General features: G+C 33.2%; 1 protein-coding gene across 1 annotated transcript in view; it reads left to right on the forward strand.

The window, feature by feature from the left end:
- The window catches only part of SCN7A (sodium voltage-gated channel alpha subunit 7), a 60,317-nt gene that overhangs the window by 21,522 nt on the left and 15,419 nt on the right, over nt 1–23,376 (forward strand). Inside the window, exons 10-18 of the mRNA XM_024735938.1 lie at nt 2,515–2,611; nt 3,633–3,871; nt 4,927–5,100; nt 6,868–7,224; nt 10,837–11,274; nt 13,760–13,865; nt 15,404–15,558; nt 17,895–18,068; nt 21,312–21,419. Of these exons, the coding sequence (XP_024591706.1) occupies nt 2,515–2,611; nt 3,633–3,871; nt 4,927–5,100; nt 6,868–7,224; nt 10,837–11,274; nt 13,760–13,865; nt 15,404–15,558; nt 17,895–18,068; nt 21,312–21,419 (1,848 nt within the window). The remainder of the gene's footprint in view (nt 1–2,514; nt 2,612–3,632; nt 3,872–4,926; nt 5,101–6,867; nt 7,225–10,836; nt 11,275–13,759; nt 13,866–15,403; nt 15,559–17,894; nt 18,069–21,311; nt 21,420–23,376) is intronic.

Raw genomic sequence — 23,376 nt, forward strand, 5'->3', positions numbered from 1 at the left:
GAGAAATGAAAGAAAATTGAGCATGGTCTGGGTCTTGGATAATATAAAGGAATTAATAATTTTGCTGACTGTGATAATGGTGTTGTGGTTATCTTTTTTAAAAGCTTATTCTGAAATTTTATGATATTTGAAATTTGATTTAAAATACTTCAGGAAAAAAGTAGGGTGAGTAATACATGAAAAATGGAAAGTATAATGTCATTAATGGTTGAAGCAACCTATTGGGTACCTGGTGAGTATTATTCTCCACTAAAAAATTAAATGAAAATATGGGGAGTGCTATAAAAGTGAGAAACTTAGTGCTTTGAAAACTTGTAATAAAGAATTTCTCTGAGTCAGAAAAGGTTTTTATTGAGGACTTGGCACTTGAACTGAGATCTGAAGAATGAGTCCGTTCTCTCTGGCAGGACGGAACAAGATGAGTCAGAGGATTAAAAAGGCCAGTGGGGTTGCAGTAGAGAGAGGAAGTCTGGGTCCAAGATGAACACTTCAGGTGTTCATTGCTAAATGCCAGGAGTATGACTGGGTTCTTCCTTTTTCATATCTCCCCTCCAGAGAAAATTGAAACCAGCAGTGAGAAGAATCCTAGCCCGTTCTTCCAGTTTAATTTTAATGCTGGATTGTCTAAAATTCAGGCATATATCCTTTTTAGCTCTTAAACTTCCAAAAAGAAGATTTTTGAGTCATAATCCTTTCAATTTACATTGTAAACTAGGTGTATCCTTAGGAGTTGGCCAACATATGGGCACTTATTGAGAAGTTCAATTGAGATAATTACTAGACTGATATGTGGTTTGTTCATTTTGTATCCTAAAACACATCCGTAGTTCAAGCCAAATCAGTAATGAGCATTGACTGTCTCAACAATAACGTTATCACTCTCCCCGCTCCACTGCTCCCCCCCATCACAGATGATGATCTTAACTGGATTGCTCTTTGTTGTAAATTCATCAAACATTGTCACCGTCACTACCAGAAGCAGCTCTATGAGAAGTAATTCCTCAGTATTAAGAATATAGTGGAAGATATTGTTCACGATATGACAAAGTATCATCTTTATGAAGAAACACCTGGGAAATTCCTATCAGACTTTAATAACAAAAATTATAGTTCTGTTGGTTTTTAACTCATGGAAATTTGGAATTATATAAATGATCACATATTTTATGTAGCCTTGTAAGTCAGCAAAGAAAATACTTTCTGGAATAAGCATTGGTTTAAATAAATAAATTAGCTTCACATCCTGAGCTTTTGCTTACTTTTTCAGTTTAAAAAAAAAAAGTGAGGCAACAGAGATCTGTAGACCTAAAGAATCTGTCATTTTCCTGATGGAACTCAGTACGTAGTACAGTTGGTTTTTACCTCCTCTAGCTCTAGTATTTAAATTAGAAGGACTTGACTCCTACTGAGTGAGATGAATATGATGATTCCCTTGATATCTACTCTGGGACTTCAGATAGACCACAGCAGAACCTGCCAGCCAGGGTGTTCTGGGTATGGGTATCAGTGAGCCTCAACCATGAATCCCCTCAGTGTTAGGGCAGCAGCAGGCCCATGCCAGTTATCTCTATTCAAAAGCTGCCTCACCTATTTAAATTTATTTACTATTTATTTCACCTATTAGGCTCACCTATTTACCAAATTAACAAGCATACAAATATTATTATTCTTTGTGTGTGCCAAGTGTAAAAACTGTTGGGAGCTCTATGGTGCAATGTCATCTACCCATTGCCAGTTTCTTACTGTTTAAATTCAAATACAAAATTTATACATGGTCACTAGAAACATCTGGGGCCATACTTGTGATAATCATGAATGTGTAGAACTTGTAACATCTGCATCGAAGCCGAGGAGTTTTGAGTGCCTTTCCAATGCAAGGGTTCTTTTTAACTCGGTAACCACATCAGCAAAACAGAGGTTGTCTTAAAATCGTTACTCAAGAGTCATGAGGGACAGAAAGAAGTGATTCGTTTTTGGAAGTATCAAATATGTTCTAACCAAAAATATCCTTTAAAATTCATTCTATTACCTGATATTACATGAGACATGTTTCATCATCTCAACACCAAATAATTGATTTTATCAAGAAAGTTTACAAAGTCATAGTTAACATATCCTCAAGTAAAAAATGTAAGGTGTTAGAGAAATGTAAGGTGTTATTGTCCGGTAGCATGTTTGCCAACTGCATATTCCACAATAATTCTAAACTGTACGCTGAATTCTTTGTCAAATATGGGTAATACCACTATCATTCTCTGATTTTCTCCTTTTATAGTTGACCTTATAATATAAAATGATTTTGTTGAGTTGCAAGTAGTACACATTCATTTTCCAAAATATCCTAAGTCAGTTTAATAATATCTATAGTGTAAAGAGTGGCAAATTATGGAACACAGAAAGGCTTTTGGAAGTAAGAATCAGCATTTTAAAGAAGGTTATAAGCCGTCTTATAGTTATTGTCTTAGATATACAAAGGGGAGAAGCCAGTATTAGACTCATCAAATTTCTTTTTAGACCAAGACTACAGAAATAGAAATGAAGAAAAGATCATCAACTTCTATGATTACTTCTTTGGATATGTTGGATGATGCTACCATCAGACATAAAGAAGGTAAAGTAAAAAATATTTAGACACTATGGAAGGTACCATTCATATGATTCACTTTTTTTTTAATTAATTAATTTATTTATTTATTGGCTGTGTTGGTTCTTTGTTGCTGCCCGCGGGCTTTCTCTAGTTGCAGCAAGCGGGGGCTACTCTTCGTTGTGGTGCGCGAGCTTCTCATTGTGGTGGCTTCTCTTTGTTGCGGAGCATGGGCTCTAGGTGCACAGCCTTCAGTAGTTGTGGCACAGAGGCTCAGTAGTTGTGGCACATGGGCTTAGTTGCTCTGTGGCATGTGGGATCTTCCCAGACCAGGGCTCAAACCCGTGTCTCCTGCATTGGCAGGAGGATTCTTAACCACGGCGCCACCAGGGAAGTCCCATATGATTCACTTTTAAGGAAATCCTCCAATTTCTTCAGAATTTTAGATGATAATAACTAAAATTTAAGGAATAACATGAGACTATTAGGGTAAACAATACTTTAAAATTTCATAAGCATAGTGTTTTAAACACTGGAAAAGGAACCAAAGAGTACCAAGGTATTTTCTTTGTTTAAAACTGAAAACAACATGAAGTATTACCTTGTAACTAAAAATACAGTTTGGTGTATATAACATTAACCTATTAAGGTCCTTTTTATACTTGTCTCTGCTTTTTAAATATATATAACTAGTAATCATTATTATAAACAATATTGAAAGACATTATTTTGTAAAGCATGTAAATCTAAAATTATAAATATACTCTCAGTTATATTCCATATTTTTTTTTCTTGAGAGGTACTCCTATGTTTTGATTCTAATACATAATTTGTCTCATTTTCATTTGTCTAACTTGAAAGCAGGAACAAAATAGAAGAAATTTACTTTGCTCAGATTTTTATTAATACAAAATATTTCTATTTGCTAATATAAAATCAGAAGTCTAGTTTCAAACCTCCCTTTGCATGCAAAAGTCAAAAATTTCTACTAGTTAGAGCTTAAATAAACAATTAGCTAATGCATAACTTTTCTATTCTTTCATTTCAGAACTTAGAAAATCCAGGAAGAGATGCCCATTTTGTTGGTATAGATTTGCTAAAACTTTCTTGATCTGGAATTGTTCTCCTTGTTGGTTAAAGTTGAAAGAGTTTGTCCATATGATTATAATGGACCCATTTACCGATCTTTTCCTTACCATATGCATAATTCTAAATGTACATTTTTTGGCCTTAGAACACTACCCAATGAGTTTAGAAACCAACAATATTCTCAACATTGAAAACCAGGTAAGGCTCTCATTGTACATTATTTTCTTTTGCAATTTCAACTTTTCTTTAGTCATCATTATCCCTGCTATTTTATTTTATAACTCCAAATTGTTGCAAATGCATTATATGAGTATGAGATGAAGTACTATGTTCATGCTTTCTCACCTCACCTCCCCCAGCCCTGCTTTGTAAATATTCTTATCATTGAATAGATTTATAGCTAGAGTCCGTTTAAATTTAATACTTCTAGCTAGCTGCATGGCAGTCAGGTTAAGTAGAAATTATTTATTTCCTCTCCCTTCTCAAATATCCCCTCTTTTGGTATGGTAGCCCCTAGATCAAGGTAGGGCAGAGGTGAAATAACAGACACAAGTCCCTCACTGACACCTGAATTTTGAATTCTGTTACAACTGCACCTAATCTTAGACTGGAGCTTATCCTTTTGGCAAGGTATTTTTGAGATTCGCCCATCTTTTCTTTCCACATACAATACAAAAGACAAAGATTTCTATGAGTTTAAAAACAAGTCACATTCAAGCAAATATATATTGTTTAATTTCGTTTGCTTTTATTGTTGTTTAGTTGCTTGATACCAATACGAACAGCCAACTGCTACCAATTTTGAACTATACATTTACTTGATACCAAAACAGTAATTTAGTTAGTTCTGCCAATGTAGTTTTCAAAGGACAGTTTCCATGGGTTTGCTTTTTTTCTGGATCATATATACTTTTGAAAAATTTCTTTTACAGTTTTAAAAATTAAATATCTTAATATGTACTCTTTAGCCCAAAAGGAACTATTGAAAATGAAAAGATTTTCACTCTCAAATATTCTTTTGTTTTCTTCCAGGATGACTTTTATTAAAGTAATTGAAGATTACACGATGTTTGACATTAGATTGTCAAACAAAACCTATGAGCCTGTACTTGTAATGCAGACTCTGAAACTAATCAGATCTTGACAGAGGAAATATGAAAAAGGTGGCAGTGAAAATTTACAGTTTCTGCGTGTGAGGGTTCTGATAGAGCTACTGGAATCATATTCTCATCTCTATGTTTTGTTCTATTTAGGTGTTTATTGGAATTTTCACAGCAGAAATGATTTTTAAAATAATTGCCATGCATCCATATGGGTATTTCCAAGTAGGCTGGAACATTTATGATAGCCTAATTGTGTTCCATGGTTTAGTAGAACTTTATGTAACACATTGTCATGGACTGGCTGTTTTTCGATCATTCAGGGTGGTAAGTAGAATCCAAGACCTAAATTTTATTTTATAAAAATTCATCTCAGTTTCCTCAGACATGAAGTGGGAAGAATAGTAATACCTATCCTTTTGGTATACTGGAGGTAGTAAATGAACTAATTCATATGTAACAAGCTTAGAAAGTAACCCAGAAAAGAGTAAGTAGTCTCCAATGCTGTTGCTTGGCTCAGGCATTAAAGGAAATATGCCATATATACAGCAAATTTGAGATACAGTTTCAGAAAGCAGGGTCAGGAATACTGGGTCAGTTTTGTGAAGCAGAATAATAAAGAGTCCCAGAAGCTGAATACCAGTGTGTAACTAAAGAATCAGGTGAGTGTTTCTAAATGTAGGGTAGAAAACTTTGTAAAAGAAGAACGGTCAGGCCAATAAAATGTTATTAGAAAATTATCAAGTCAGAATCACTATATGCCTGCAATGTAGGTGGTAGTAAAAGCATCAGAAAACTAGGCAAAGATATAATGTTATTAGAATGATATTTATAGAAATGTTGGGCATTTGATAAATAATATATTGTCTCATTCTTGGTAACAAGTTGAAGGAATGTAGCAGATATCAAGACCAATTAAGTAGATTTGATCTTATCCAAATAATTCTTCAGAATCCTATCTTAAATCTTTATCCATAGGCTTGTCTAATGAGTAAGAGAATAATATAAAAGCTGTATTTATCAAATTTATGGATGAAACAAGACTGGGAAATACAGACAATGTAATAAAAGGTAGTATCAAAATATCTGAAAGACTAGTAATGGACTGAATCTAAGATGATGACGTTTATTTATTTATTTTTTTGGCTGTGTTGGGTCTTCGTTTCTGTGCGAGGGCTTTCTCTAGTTGCGGCAAGCAGGGACCACTCTTCATCACGGTGCGTGGGCCTTTCTCTATAGCGGCCTCTCTAGTTGCGGAGCACAAGCTCCAGACGCGCAGGCTCAGTAGTTGTGGCTCACGGGCCTAATTGCTCCGCGGCATGTGGGATCTTCTCAAACCAGGGCTCGAACCCGTGTCCCCTGCATTGGCAGGCAGATTCTCAACCACTGCGCCACCAGGGAAGCCCTAAGATGATTAAGTTTTACATGGATAAATGTTAAGTCCTACCCCTGAGTCCAGAAAGCCAACTATATACCAGAAAAAGTTGAGGAAGGTATAGCACATATAAAAATAATATATGGATTTTAGATGACCCAAATATTAAGGTGATTTTGTGCCATATAAATAAAAATTTTTTAATCTGGTGAAAAGAAGTGAAATATTCAGACTAAGCCTAGCATGTTATGTTTGGTCTTCCATGTTATTTTTAAAGGTAAATACACAATAGAACTGTCAATGGAATTCACTGGAAACTGAAGACTTTTCCAGCATCATCTATATGTCAAAATGTGGGAAAATATTCAATACACTGTGAAAAACAAAACAAAGAATGGATACTTGCTTTACCAGATATTAAAACATAAAACTAGAATAATTATAATAGTATAATATTGAATGGGAATTGACAGATCAATAGAAGAAAATATACATGGATTTACAGTAATAAAGTATAGAATATGTAAGATGTATTAAGAATTATACATAAACTGAATTTTCAGTGCTTAGTATTAATAATGCTCAAAACTGAATATTACTTTAAAGACTACATATGTATATGTGTATAATGCTGATAAAATTTTTTAATGTACATCGTAATGAATAGTGACCAGATTTTTTGTTTTTTTCTTATTCTGGGTTTTACATTGCTCTATCAGTTGCGAATTTTCAAATTGGGGAGATATTGGCCAACTTTCAAGATTTTGCTGCTGACTCTTGGTAACTCAATCATGGCCCTGAAAGACTTGGTCCTGCTGTTGTTCACATTCATATTCTTTTCTGCTGTGCTTGGCCTGAAGCTGTTTGGTTCAAATTACAAAATATACGTCTGCAACATAGATGAAGACTGTCAACTTCCACGCTGGCACATGCATGACTTCCTCCACTCCTTCCTGAATGTATTCCGGATTCTCTGTGGAGAGTGGATAGAAACTTTATGGGATTGCTTTAAGGTAGCAGGCCAATTCAGTTGTATTCCTTTTTACATGATGGTGATTTTAGTTGGAAACTTATTGGTAAGTAATCCATGCTTTAAAATTTTCCTTGAAAAACTGATGTATTGTAGTCTGGCATTTTCACAATGTGGACTTATGGAAGCCAGTGGTCTATAACTGTGCTGTCTGATATGGTGGCCTCTAGCCACATGTGGCCATTGATCAGTTAAAATATGAGTGGTCCACTTTGAGATGTGTCATAAGTGTAAAATACCCACTGAATTTGAAGTCTTACCTCCCAAAAAAGAATGTAAATGATTTCATTAATAATTTTTATATCGAATGCATTTTAATTATAATATTTTGATACATTTAGTTGAATAAAATATATTAGTAAAATTAATTTCACCTGTTTTTGTTTACACTTTTAGTGTGCCTACTGGAAAATTGCATATGTGATATGCATCATATCTCCATTGGATAGCACTGGTTATAACCTGCTACTCAAAGTAGCTTTGGCTTTATGGGAGATAGTTATTAATGAAGACTCTCAGATTCCATCCCAGACCTGTGGAATCAGAATCTATATTTTAACAATATCCCCAAGTGATCTGTATGCACATTAAATTTTAAGAAGCACTTAAATGTAGCACTGGTTGTCAAATTTGACTGCACGTTGAAATTACCAGGGGAACTAATAAAAATAAATTAATGTCTTGGATTCATTCCAGAGATTCTGATTTTATTGGTATGTGGACATAACCTGGTCATCACGATTTTTTTTAAAATCCTCATTTGATTAAATTGTGCAGCAAAGTTGGAAAACCACTGATCTATAAAACTGTTATGCATTAACTAAGAGGAAATACTTTCACTTTTAAATTTCCAGTAATTGTAGTGATATTACCTTTTACTTCTTCAAGAAAAAAATGGCTTATAAGACAAAATTGTTCTTACAGGAAAAAAAAGAGATTCAATATTTACTTTTTATTCCTAAGTCATAGAGGTCAAGCACATCTCCCAAAAGGTGGGGAAAAAAAATCACAGGTTAGACTCCATTGTATCAGCACACTTCCTCATTGCTTCTGTTTACCCTGGGCATACTCCTGTCATATGCACACATTGACATTATGTTTAATTGTTCATGTACTTGTCTATCTTCCTTATTAAACTGTAGGCTCCATGAAGGAAGGGATCATGAGTCCTCCTATTAATCTTTTAGGAGACTAAGCTATTTTTAATTCAGAGCGCACTTAAACAAAGCAGTAGCATTTTATAGTGTTATAAAGTTCTTTCTTTAGATCACAGTTCCAGAGCATTTTGAACTTGATTTTCAGCCTTTTAATGCTCTTATCGTATATGTATATATGCATATATATACGTATATATACGTATATATATGCATATATACATATACGATAAGAGCATTAAAAGGCTGAAAATCAAGTTCAAAATGCTCTGGAACTGTGATCTAAAGAAAGAACTTTATAACACTATAAAATGCTACTGCTTTGTTTAAGTGCGCTCTGAATTAAAAATAGCTTAGTCTCCTAAAAGATTAATAGGAGGACTCATGATCCCTTCCTTCATGGAGCCTACAGTTTAATAAGGAAGATAGACAAGTACATGAACAATTAAACATAATGTCAATGTGTGCATATGACAGGAGTATGCCCAGGGTAAAAGTGTGTGTGTGTCTAAGATATAAGAAATCTTACATTGTAAGCTCTTAAATATACAGTTGCTGTAGCATAATTTTTCCTTCTCCAAATCCTGACACAAAAATCTATTCTCTCATTCATTCCATACTTAATTAATTTTTCAACAAATATTTTTATCATGTACTTTGTGCCTAGCATTGTGCTGGTTGTCTATTTAAGAGAAAACATGGTTTCTACTCATATGAAGCTTATAGTCATGAAATTCTTACTAAACACCCTTTTCATTTTTCTCACTGTGGACAATACTTAACCAAACAAAGGAAAAAGAAACAACCAACTACCTTAAATTATACTTGGTCTTTCCCTTTGTCCTTTGAGAATGATAGAGATGCTAATAGTCTAGTTCCTACAAGGGCCATGGAGCTCCTGCCCAGATTATCTGTAAGTAAGCCTTAATATCAAAATGGGACACTAGTGGGAGAAAATCAAACTATTCTGGGGATATTGGCATTCAATTACGGTCTTTTCAGTTTTTTTTTTTCCCATTGAGATTCTGTAACTGTAGGTTATAGAAAATATATGTTAGTTGTTCAGATGATCTTACCTGCAAGAAATTTCCAATGCTGAGCCATCTTATACCCTCTGTTTTATTGCTACACCAAAACTATGGTTACGATTAAGATGATTTATTTGATGACTTTATTAACTGCAAAAATATTTTGATTTTTCCATGAGTGAGTCTCATTTGAGCTTTCTCTATTCCTAAGTGTTAAAAAATATCTGGGTATTGAGAAGTAAAAGTAATTCATTAGAAATGAACACGATTTGGTGGGTACTTCATAATATTTTAGGTGTATATGTGCATGAGAAACAGTAATTATCAGAGTGCTTGAGAATTCACCTCTTCGCATAGATCCAAAATTCTGAAAGATATTTTAACAAATGAACACTGCAGATCTTCATATACTTAGCTATTTTATTTTATGTACACATAAATTTTCAGTATAAGTATTTTTAAAAGTAGATCTTAATATATGAAGAAATCAGAAATACAAGCAGGAAAATGTTATGTAAGTTATATACATATTATTACACATAATGTGTAACATTTGAACCTTTCCCTTTAAAAATAATAGGTAAAGCATAAAGTAAATTAAGTCTTCAAAAACTCAAATATCTGAAGAGAGGAGAGAAAACTGCCAGAATAGGCAAAATGCTCAAATTGCTACTTTAAGTCTAAGAGAATAATCAATATAAATCTCCAACACTAGAATCTAAAATTATAATCTATACCCTACAACAACAAACAAAATAAAAATCTGATTCTCTGGAAAATGTACATGCCTTGATCTTATTTCTCAGTGATAGTAAAGGTCGAAATACACACTATCCTCAAATTCAAAATAGCTTGCAAATATTAGGAATGATTCTTCCATCACTCATCTCTTTCTTATTTGACCAAATTTATTATCACAGAGAATCAATTAACCTACCCAATCCCTGTGCTTGCACCTCACAAGGAAAGTTAGATGTGGGCTTCAGAACCAGGGATAGCTCTCTCCCCATGAGATTCCTCATGGGTTTGCAGACCCATGAAGATGTCATTACACATCTTCCTGGGTTAGGGCTAAAGTGAAGTCAGCCACCTGGAGTAGCAATTCATTTTCTCACTTTGGGAGAGTTAGCCTGGCTTAGTGAGAAAAACAAACTTTGGAATAAGACAGACTTATGTTCAACCTGTGTGATCTTTGATACTTAGCATCTGTAAGCTTTGTGGTTCTCATCTGTAAAAGAGAAAAAATGATATTTCATAGAATATTGTGACCTTGAGATGAGTTCTGGCTATACAAGCCACTAACACAGCACCTGGCCCACTGTAGATGAGCAAAAACTGAATAGCCTAAATAACATTGTAGTGTGTATGCTGTTTTCAAATCTCAGGTCCGCTTTTTTAGAAGATTATTTTGTCATTGTTGTTTGAAAGGAAACAGAAAAATGAGATGCATTTAACCTCATTGACTTCCTCATTCAGATACTTTACCTGTTTCTGGCATTGGTCAGCTCATTTAGTTCATACAAGGCTGCAACAACTGAAGAGAATGATGAAGCAAAAAATCTCCAGCGTGCAATGGCGAGGATTAAAAAAGGAATAAATTATGTGCTTTCTAAAATATTATGCAAAACCCAAAATGTTCCAGAGGAAACAATGGACAATGTAAGTGACATATATGTTAAAGAGAATATTTCTGACCATACTCTCTCTGAATTGAGCAACACCCAAGATTTCCTCAAGGATAAGGAAAAAAGCAGTGGCACAGAGAAAAACACAATGACCGAAAATGGGAGTCAGTCACTTATCCCCAGTCCCAGTGTCTCAGAAACTGTACCGATTGCGTCAGAAGAATCTGATATAGAAAATCTGAACAATAAGGAGATTCAGAGCAAGTCAGGTGATGGAAGCAACAAAGAAGTAAGTTGTTTTAATATCATGATTTCTTATTGTTGATTGATGGCATTGTTGATAAGGAAGTGAAGCAGTGCTGAAGTTCCCGAGTTAGATTACCCATTCAATCCTAGCTATAGCATTCCTTGCTCCTGATTTTCTGCTGCTGATCAAGTTTCTTAAACTTTCTAAGCTTCAGTTTCCTCGTCTGTAAATGAGGATAAACTTGTATCTATTTCTTAGAGGAGATAGAAAAGAAAGATTGAGAAAAATAGTTCAATAGTGCATAGAATAATGCCCATATATAGTAAGCACTTAGTAAACATCAGATAATATAATTATAATAGTCTGTCCATTAATAAGCAAGCAGCATGGGGTGATGAAAAGTATATTGAAGAAAACTACATTTAAAAAATCTGTGTGTGTTATTGGAGAAATCACCAAACTCTCCTGGACTTTATCATGTTTAAAATATAAGATGGGACTAGAAGAGTGCTAAGTTACTTTCTTGCTTGCTAAAATTTTAAGATTCTTGTCAGTTCATTTCTGCAACGTATTATAGCATATATAATTGAGTTGGACAAAAAGAACAAAGGAAAAAACCACCAGTTTGAATTGTGAACATTTTGCAACTTTATAAACACAGGGTGGTCGGGGAGAAGGGTCATATTCAAAGAAGGGCAGATACTGCTGTTCACTTAGCTTTTAAAATGTATACCCTATGGGATACAGTCTTACTGTCTTCATTTGCAAGCAGCATAATGTGTTAGTAGGAACTATCATTTAATTCAAAGCTACATCTATAGAGATCACACCTGCACTGCGAGCCACTTGCATTGGACCTCACTAGAGAATCGTTTTAGTTCATTCACTGGCATGGGGAAGGGCAGAGAATATCTTTTTCCAGGTCCCCATAGTCTCTGACACCATCTTATCTCCTAGACCTCTTCTGGCTTGGCAGCTGCTCTCTGCAATAACTTATCAAATTGGCCTTCTAAAAGGAATTGTTTCAATTATTCAAAGTCCTTCCAGTTTCTAGTGCAGGCATCTTTGTTTCCGAGAATCATTTTCACTCCTTGTCACACCCCATATTCTCAGGTTCATTTTCCTTTAATTAATACCATTGTTAGAAAATGAAAAGTATTCTTCTCCAGCACACTTCTATATCTTCACTTAAATATTTATGAATATTTATAGAGTGCTAGGTGATTTTATTTAAATTATAACAACACTATAAGGCATGTACTACCATCCATTTCTCAGTAAAATTACTATTTATCATAGCACATCATGTGGAAATGGGAAACTTCTTGCCAATCTCATTAGAAAGTTGGAGATACGAAAATACATAGGAAAGATGGAAATTAATATAACTGTAAATGTTGAAGTTTCAGAAGTTGTCATTTAAGCTGCATAATTATTTGGTCTTGTTGATTAGTTAACTACTCAAAGAAGATTTATTCATTTATATATTTATAACACTTTCCAGATTATGTAGCCCAAGAGTGCTTAGGATGTTGATATACCAAAAGCTAAAGATGAAATATAAAATTACATGTGATCTGATAATTCAGAGATTCATACTCTCTTTGGTATTTAAACTTTCATATTTTATTACAAATATATAACTATATAAATTTCATAAAAGCATAAAATTTAATTCAGATTTTGAAACTTGTTTTTTCATAATGTAGCAATATATATTGGCCATTAAATAATCTTTTACTAAAATGATTTATAATTTTGAATCTTAATTGATTTATTTATAAATTTAGAATAAAAGTACTCACACAGTTTTGGGAAAATGTCATCAAACAATTTATGTGCAAGGGTTTTCCAAACTCTAATAAAGCATTTAAATATAAAATGTATAATTTTCAATCATTGAATGCTCAAACATGATATAATATTAACTTATTTATTGTCTACTCCCAAATCAGTGCATTGCTATACCCTTATTTTATCAATAATAAAGAGAATACAAAGGGAAATGAAATAATTTTTCAAAAGATTTGCTTATTTAAGAGTAATATCCTGCTGTATATTTTATTTTTTTAATTGAGCACCATGATGTCTTACAATTGACCGTATATGGTTTAAAGCAAACAAAACTTCTAATTTTATTTCCTTGATGCTTACTGTGCAAAAGACAAAGAAGTAGAACAAAATATTTATAATTTTCTTTTTTGTATACTCTACCTAGATCTTTCCTTTCAGAAATTTGAGATAGCCTGCACATCTTTTAGGAGAACAGTGTTATTAACTATATGTTAATTTTAATCTAAAAATCATTTTATCTTAAGTTAATTTTTTAAATATTTTTTAAAACTTCAATTCCCAGAGATATGTATGCATTTTAATATCAATTATGAAATTGGCCTGAAGTCTTTTACGCCTGACAGTAGTCTTTCTGTACATAATTTTTCTTTTTTCTGAAAATAAAATAAACTTTAACTACAGTGAGTAAATGAAACTTTAATCACAACTTTCTTGGTGGGATTTTACTTTTCAGAAGGTAAAGCAATCTAGCTCATCTGAATGCAGTACGGTTGATATTGCTATCTCTGAAGAAGAAGAAATGGTCTATGAACGTGGAAAGCCAAAGCGTCTTAAAAACAGTAAGAAAAAAATTAATTCCTTTGAAAATTGTATTGAAATTAGACTAAATTTCTCAACCTAAATAATACTATTGAATATACTTTTAATTTTAAAGAGTTTATTAATCTGACTAAGGAATACACACACATGAACATGTTTGTGTGCATGCACATGTACACATGCCCATATGAATCCTGATAGAAACTTATAATAAATATCTAAGAAAAAGTCAGTATTTGGAAAAGAGAGGAAGGGCCTACTTCCTAGGGAGTCTAATGAAGTAGTTAAGAGTGTTGGTTCTGAAATCAGACAGCGTGAGTTCGTATGCCAGCCCACCATTTACTAGCTTTTACTTACCCTCTCTCTGGCTCATTTCCTAACATGTAAAATGAGAATAATAATAAGACTTCATGGGATTATTAAAAAGATTAAATTAGTGTACGTGTGTATGTTTTTATAACTCGTGGAATGGGGTCAATATTTAAAATACTCATAGGAAAACAAATCACGTGATGGTCATGTATTTTTATATACCACATGAATATTAAGAAATGTATGGGGCTTCTGTCAGTTGACCGACTCACTAGATATGTAGCATGCAACCCTCAATGACTTATAATTCAAGTTAGTTTCCTAACAAATAACTGTAGGTTCTGAACATTTGAAATCACTGGACATCATCAAAATGGTAATTGCTAAATGTTCAAATTCCTATATTCAAAAATAAGAATACGCTCTCGGTAGCTTGAGTTATAGCACTTGTATCATACAAGACCAGGGAGGAAACGTTTTCTATATTTTTCCGACCAAAGATGTATAAATTGACTCTAGGTAAAATTCTATAAAATTCTAAAATGTGTTGACTTTAAACTCCACCCACCTCCATTCTTCATTCTCTTACCTATTAATCATACCCTTCTCAAGCCTCACGTTTTCCTTATGCTAACTCTCTTGACGAGAAGGTAAAATTCAACCTCATACACAAGTATCCTACCCACAAATTACTCCATAATCCAAGCTTAGCTCCTTAAATAGTCTCAATCAAAATTTCCATTCCCATGCCACCTAAGAGCTGGTATCAATTTAACTTACTTAACTGATATTATATCTCTTATCATGTCATAAATATTTGTATATTTAAATGGAAATGCTTGTTATGCCATGTGAATCTTCAGAGAATGACTTTTCAGGCATTATACAAAAATGTAGTCATCAGAAGATGGTGTGTGTGTGTCTTGTGTGTATGTGTGTGTGTGTTTTGTAGGAGTGGGGGTGAGTTCTATTCTCAGACTCTGTCCAGCAGGGTAAGAGGATGTTCTAAGGCATCTCTTCCTTTCACAATTTCTTTCCTCCTACTGTTACCAAACTCACAAGCTAAGTTTTTTCTTTTTTTCCTCAGTGATTGCAGTGGTCACTACAATAGAGGTAAAAATCAAATATTTATGTCAGAAACCACCTATATTAGACTCTGTAAATAAATACTTGCCAAAACATTTGGAATGTTTACTTTTTCATGAGTTTTCTAGATTTCTGTTCTTAATAGTTTCATTCTTGACAGGTTATGGACGAAGATCTTCATCTGCTCAAATCAGTAGAGACTCCAGGAAAAGAAAAATTTGGCAGAACATAGGGAAAACTTGCTGCAAGATAGTAGAAAACAGTTGTTTTAAGTGTTTCATTGGCCTTGTCACTCTGCTCAGCACGGTTGCTCTGGTAAGTGAGAGTTCATATTTTTATGGAAAAAAAATGCATCATGAGTCTCCATTCATGAAGTCACCATGCCAAATCATTTTTCCCCAGAATACTTATTAGAGCACAAAATTTCATATTCTAGGATTTTAGTTTTGGAAGACATACATTACAGTTTCTCAGAGAGTCTGTATATGCCTCATTCAATATTAAATAGATAATATAATTTCAAAATATATGAATGATAGCAGGAAAAACGAATGTTAATAAATACCCAATTTTTCTTATTTTAATAAAGTTTAATAAAATGCACATATTGTACTAGTACTTTGTTACCCGTTCCATTGGAAAGAGAAATAGTGCATTTACTTTTTTGTAAAATTAATTAATTAATTTTTGGCTGCGTTGGGTCTTTGTTGCTGCACGTGGGCTTTCTCTCTAGTTGCGGCGAGCAGGGGTTACTCTTCATTGCAAAGCGTGGGCTTCTCATTGCGGTGGCTTCTCTTTGTTGCGGGCTCTAGGCGCATGGGCTCAGGAGTTGTGTCTCGAGGGCTCTAGAGCACAGGCTCAGCAGTTGTGACGCATGGGCTTAGTCGCTCCGCGGCAAGTGGGATCTTCCTGGACCAGGGCCCGAACCCGTGTCTCCTGCATTGGTAGGAGGATTCTTAACCACTGTGCCACCAGGGAAGTCCCTGCACATACTTTTAAGAACCTTTGAACTGCAAATATATTTACCCATTGGCCCAAGAATCTTAATTCAGGGAAATTATTTTAAAATCTTCACACATATTAAATGCATTTACAAGGCTATGCACTGAAGAATTTTTTGTAATAGCAAAAGATTGAAAAACAAAAAGAAACCATATTAGGTGACTGTTTAAATATGCTATGGTACAGTCATCCAATGGGATACTGTGCAGTTACCTAGAAAATACAAGAGCTGTCTGCATGCTGATATTGCAATTCCCCAAGATATGGTAATAAGTGAAAAAAAGAAAGAATAAAGTGTACAGCATGCTACATTTTATGTAAGAAAGGGAGAAAAATAGAACGCATATTGATATTTGCTTGTGTTTGATTAAAGAAGATCAAAGAATGATACACAAGAAATAATTAATCATGAGATGCACAAAACAGAGAAGATGGAGTCATGGTTGGGAACCAGACTTTGTACTGCAAATATTTCTAAAGTAAACTTTATACTGACATTTAGCACACATACTGAAAAGCATGAAAATCTTAAGTGTATAGCATAAAAGATTTTCACCAAGTGTATGTACCTATGTAACCATCACTTGGCTTGAGAAATAGAATGCTACCAGGGCTCCAGAACCATGCTCTGACCCTAACAGTTACTTCTTCATTCCATGTGGATAGCCAGTATGTGGACTTCAACTGCCACAGATTGGTTTTGCCTATTTTTTAATGTTTTAATTGAAATAGAGACTTCTGTATATCTTTTTATATTATTTCACATTATATACCTATTTAGTAAGTAAATACATGTAATGAATAAAGTCCTTTAAAATAACTTTGGATAATATTTATAATCTGCTTTTATAAACACTTTTACTCCATAATTCGTTCAATTGAGTCAGCAATTCTCTTATTTTATATTTACTTTTATTTAATAGGTTTTTAAGAGTCACACCATTATTTACCAAAGATTATTTTCATCCTTGTTTAATCTTTGACCTCAAATACACTTTGAAACAAGTCTGCCTGAGGTTATTGATATTTTATTGCCTTTTTTACAGTGATAAAAAATACTATGAAATTGCTTTGAATGACATTATCAGAATTTGCTTCCTTCACATTAAAATTGAGGTTGATCTATTAAACCCAAGAAACTTTAGAAAAACATTATAATTTTATCTCATATTCATGTGTTTCCAATGGTTGATCTGACAGGCTCTGTGACTTTTTCATGTAATAGCAGCATGGATTTCTGAAAACACAGGTTTGGGGGGTTTTGTTTCTTTGTTTGTTTATCTCTGCTCCTTTAATCTCAATAGCATATATCTATGAGATGGCTATGTGGAATTAGAGACAAGAACCAGGTCAGATGTGACTAAAGATTCCACCTCTTAAGTTTGATTAATTGATTTGAGAGAGGCTTTTCAGATCACTAATTAGAACACAATTTGGAGGTTCTGGAATCAATGAATGATGTCTGCTACAGGCATGGGATCAGAAAACAGATGTGGATTGTGTGAATAAATCCAAACCAAGTGAACAAGCCCTTGAGACTACAACCTATGACAATGCTCACCATCTAGAGATGGGATTTCATTCCCCTCTGTGCCAAAAGAGCTTATAGAAATTACATGTACACTAATCCTTAAATTTTTTACCCACAGGCTTTTGAAGATATATATATTGATCAGAGGAAGACTATTAAAATCTTATTAGAATATGCTGACATGATCTTCACTTACATCTTTATTCTGGAAATGCTTCTAAAGTGGATGGCATACGGTTTTAAAGCCTATTTCACTAATGGCTGGTACCAACTAGACTTCATGGTTGTTATTGTACGTATTTTAAAGAAAAAATTGAAAGGCTATTTGATTTACTCTTCCTTCTTTACTCTGACTTACTCTTCCATTTACTTATGTCTTTCTTTTCCCTCTCTATATACATTTTCAGTCACCAACATCCCATATTTCTTCATATGTAATGTTTCACATCCATCCTTTTCTTTTCATTCTAAAATGTTAACAGTTCAGTACTTAACTCCTGATTCTTCTAATCATTGCCTATAAACCTGCTGCTAATTAGAATAGCCTTATTGCAGAATATCTTGAAAATATCAGCATTCTAAAATATTTAGATTGGTTCTACCTTTAAATCATACATTTAAAATTAGACTACTTATCATAACCTTCACCAGTACCACACTGATCCAAGCTACCAGAACTGCCCATTTGTATCACTGCAGTAGATTCCAAGCTGAGATCCTTGCTTCCACCACTGCACGCCTTTGTTCTACTCTCCACATAGCAACCACATATGTTGTACTGTTGTAAAATGAAACTCAGCTCAAGTCACTTTTCTTGAAATCCTCCAATAAACACCCCTCACTCATAGTAAAAGCTACAGTCTTTGCAATCAAAGGTCTACAAGTCTCTACATGATCGAGTCTTATGTCCTGCTACTCCCCCTTTCCCCCATCCTGGTCTATATACTGCTCCACCAGCACCGGAATTCTTGAAGTTCAAAAACCATGCCAAAATTACTTCTATCTTAGTGCCTTTGCACTTATTCTTCCTTCCACCTGAAATTTTTGCTGGCTTACCTCATTTATGTCTGCTGAAAAGAAAGTGTTGAAGTTAGGTCTTTATGCATTACCATATTTAAAACTGCAACCACTACAATACTCCTTTGTGCTTTCTCTGCTTTCTTCATTTCCTATTAATATTATATGGGGTTGGCCAAAAAGTTCCTTCGGTTTTAAGTAAAAATAAAAGACACATTTTTCATTTTCACCAAGAACTTTATTGAACAACATATTCACCCTTCTGTTCCACTACTTTCTGCCGTTTTTCAGGCAACTTCATAATTTCATCTTCCCAAAACTTTTTATCTTTTTGAGCAAAGAACTGTTCTAGGTGCCTTTTACAGTCTTCCAGGGAACTGAAATATTTTCCATTAAGAGAATTTTGTAAAGACCAAAATAAATGGAAATCCAAAGTTGCAGTGTCTGGTGAATATAGCGGATGAATCAGAACTTCCCAGCCAAACCATAATAGTTTTTGTCTGTGTGGTCTTGCATTAAACTCATGGAAGATTATGTGTTTTTTGTTGACTAATTCCGGATGCTTTTTGCTGAGTGCTGCTTTCAGTTGGTCTAATTGGGAGGAGTACTTGTTGGAATTAATCGTTTCGTTTCTCAGAAGGAGCTCATAATAGAGGACTCCCTTCCAATCCCACCATATACACAACATCACCTTCTTTGGATGAAGACTGGCCTTTGGTGTGGTTGGTGGTGGTTCATTTCACTTGCCCCATGATCTCCTCCATTCCACGTTATTGTACAGTAGCCACTTTTCATCGTCTGTCACAATTTTTTTTAAAAAACAGAATGTCTTCATTACATTTAAGTAGAGAATCGCATGCAGAAATACGGTCAAGAAGGTTTTTTTCACTTAACTTATGTGGAACCCAAACATCAAAGTGATTCACATAACCAAGCTGGTGCAAATGATTTTCAGTGTTTGATTTGGATATTTTGAGTATGCCAGCTATCTCCCACATGGTATAACGCTGATTGTTCTCAATTAATGTCTCAATTTGACACTATCAACTTCATCTGGTCTACCCAACCATGAAGCATCATCCAGCAAGAAATCTCCAGCACTCAAAACACTTTTGACACATTTGACCAGTCACAGCACCTTCTTCAAAAACTGCTAAATCTTTTTTTGCATTTCAGTTGCGTTTTTACTTTTCTTGAAATAAGAAAGCATAATATGCTGAAAATGTTGCTTCTTTTTTTCCATCTTCAATATTAAAATGGTTACACAAAAATTCACCAATTTTGATAAGTTTTTTAAAAATGCACACAGATATGACAGCTGTCACAATACAATCTAATAAAATTGTTTCAAATGAAGTTAAAGACAACTAAGTGCTACTAGAGCCATCTTACCGAAAAAAACCAAACAAACCTTTTGGCCAGCCCAATATAATTTACTCACTGATTTTGCTTACTGAAAGATAAGCTCCATTAAGGCAAAATAGTTTCTCAGTTTGGTTCTCTCCTTATCCTATACAATTGTTATCCTAGAACAATTCATGTCACATATTAGGTGCTCAATAATTTTTGTTGAATGCACAAATGTCTCCCTATTCTATAAACAATGATTGAAGCTTCTCAGTCTTTAAATAATGACTTACAATATCTGACCTTTGTCTTCTAAATTAATTCTTGCAATTAACCTTCTACTTCAACCAAACCATACTACACCTGCAACCCACCTTCCTGTTTCCTGGTATTGTTCTTTTGAGTCCACATCCCTCCATGCTTATATAAATGATACCCTTACTTCAAAGTCCACTTCAAGATAATCTCTTTAGCATGGGGTAAAAGAGAGTAATTTTTTTCATTTATATTGCCTTGAAAATACAGAAAATATGAAGGTACAACAAAAGTTAATCATAACTATACCACCTTGCTCAATCTCCGTTAATTTTTTAGAATTTGAATCATATTTATACATATATGTTTAGTTTAAAAAATCACCTTAGAATCTTGCTATATTTTTTGGTAATTAGTACTTGGACTTAACAGTATTCATTTCCTTCTTTATGCCTCTTCTCTGAAATCCTATTTTTTATATCATCTTAACCATCTTCATATTTAGATTCATATGTAAATATATTCCGAATTTTGTTTTAATGAATACATTGTGTACTATTACTATATTGCAAATAATCATGTAACTGATTCTTAATTTAATTTAAAAATAAAAAGTGGATATAAATATTAAGCCTTGACCATAAAGAATCTCAAATATACAAACTTTTGTTTATCTCGATAGCATATATTCCTATTACCAGAAAATAGTTTTATCTTTCTTTAAGTGATTTTAACACAGAATGATTTTCTTATATCTTTCTGTAGGTCATCATTAAGATATATTGAAATGTATATTAAAATCTTTCATAAATTTCTTAGTAGGCTTTGACTGTATCTTTTCCATAATAAAAGTTTTTTACACATTGTTTTGATTAAAGTTAAAATTAAATTCTATTCACTTTTTTGATATACCCAGGTGTTTTGTCTTAGCTTAATAGGCAAATCTCGGGAAGAATTAAAACCACTTATTTCCATTAAATTCCTTCGAGCACTCAGAGTTCTATCTCAATTTGAAAGAATGAAGGTAAGAGAAAAGTTTCTAATCTATAGGTTTTTATTTAAGATTTAAGATCTCCATAAATTAGCAATCATGTTGTCTTCACATTTGTATCTTTAACAATATTAATACAAAAGTCTTACATATTACTAATTAAAAATACAGAAGAAAGGTTTATTAGTTATGCTTATTAACATTTTAGGCCTTTATTGCTCATAAGATATGAAAACTAATAAAGATAAGCAAAAAATTAATAGTTGAGAGAGAAAAAAGTAATAACCCACTGATACATAGAAGTATTAATGAAATGATGTCCATGTTAAAAATATAACTGATAGAAAATGAAATGTTGATCAGTTAGCTAACTTTTTAAAATTATAAGGACATCATACACACTTATTAATTTACCAAATGAAATAACAGTTTGAGTTTTAAAATAAATTCACTTTTAAGTCACACATCACAAATTACGAATTCTTGCCAGTCTTCTCTCTCTCACTCCCATGTTAAAACTTCTTCTGAACAATGTGAGGGAAACTAATAGGTTGCACCATATAAAATGGCCAATGTTCAATCTTTGGGCCTATAGTGGAAGTCCCATATGACTCAACCTAGAAGAAAAAACAGAGTCTATGACCACCACAATTAGTATAATTATATAGCTATACAGTGATCAATTATATGCAGAAATGGGAGAGTAGTATTTTACCTTTTATTTTGTAATCATACATTTATATTCCTTGCATTTGTCATTTACATGGATTATTTAACATTAGCCTGCCTCTTTGACTAATACTATGGAATATCATATATCCAATGTAGGTGGAAGCAATAAGAAACTTATTTATGTTTAAGCTGCATTTTTATAGTTGATACATTGTATGTTACATTTAAACTGCCATTCATTAAGAAACTCAATACTTAAATTCCTTCCACTTGGTTAAAAAATAGATATTTATTTTTATTTCAAAATTTGAGTGATTATTATAAATCTAAACAGAAATATAAGTAATTTTAAAAATGTGTTTTACCTAAAACATACTTCCAAAATTTTAATAGTACCATCTTTTTATGATTCAATATAATATGATTATGTGATACACAGTTGTGTATATATGTGTATATGTTTTAAGTATGTTAATTATATTTTAATATATATGCAAATGCATGATTGACAATATTTTTGTAATTAATATGAATCTGTGACTGGTCAACCTATTCTCCAAATACATTTGATGTGCTAATGTTGGGAAAGAAGCATTTGATCATGTAGCAAATACAGAAAAATTCCAGTTATCATACACCTAGAAAACAAAAATTTTGAATATTAATTGTAATTTACATTATGACTTACGAAACACTTTATTAACAACGTTATGGAAGTCCACAAGGTGGTGATATTCCCCAGTGCTTTTAAACCAAAATAAGGAGGAAAATAAGCTGAAAAGGAGAAAATGATTGAAAAGATCTGTAAGATTCAGGAATGACAATACAGCCAAATTTCTAGCATAAATTCAGTTTAGTGATAAGATAATTTCATAGTATATTCTAGGGCTCTAAACTACACATGGCCTGTTAAAACATAAGGGCTGTGGGTAAGGGAAATGGAGAAATGTTGATCAAAGGGTCCAAACTTTCATTTATAAGATGAATAAGTTCTGGGGATCTAGTGTACAGTATGGTGACTACAGTTAGTAATACTGCATTGTATACTCGAAATTTTCTAAGAGAGTAGATCTTAAATGTTTCTCACCACATACCCGAAAAGATAATTATGTGAAGTGACGGATGTGTTAATTAGCTTGATTGTAGGAATCATTTCACAATTTATACATATATCAGGACATCACCTTGTACATCTTAAATTTACACAATTTTTGTAAATTATACGTAAATAAAGCAAAACACGTACAGATATACACTAACACACAGAAATTAGATAATGAATGTAACTAGACTACTTTTCCTTATTTTAAAAAACGTT

The sequence above is a fragment of the Neophocaena asiaeorientalis genome, unplaced genomic scaffold (assembly GCF_003031525.2).
Source record: "Neophocaena asiaeorientalis asiaeorientalis breed wild unplaced genomic scaffold, Neophocaena_asiaeorientalis_V1.1 scaffold72, whole genome shotgun sequence".
NCBI classification, from domain to species: Eukaryota; Metazoa; Chordata; class Mammalia; order Artiodactyla; family Phocoenidae; genus Neophocaena; species Neophocaena asiaeorientalis.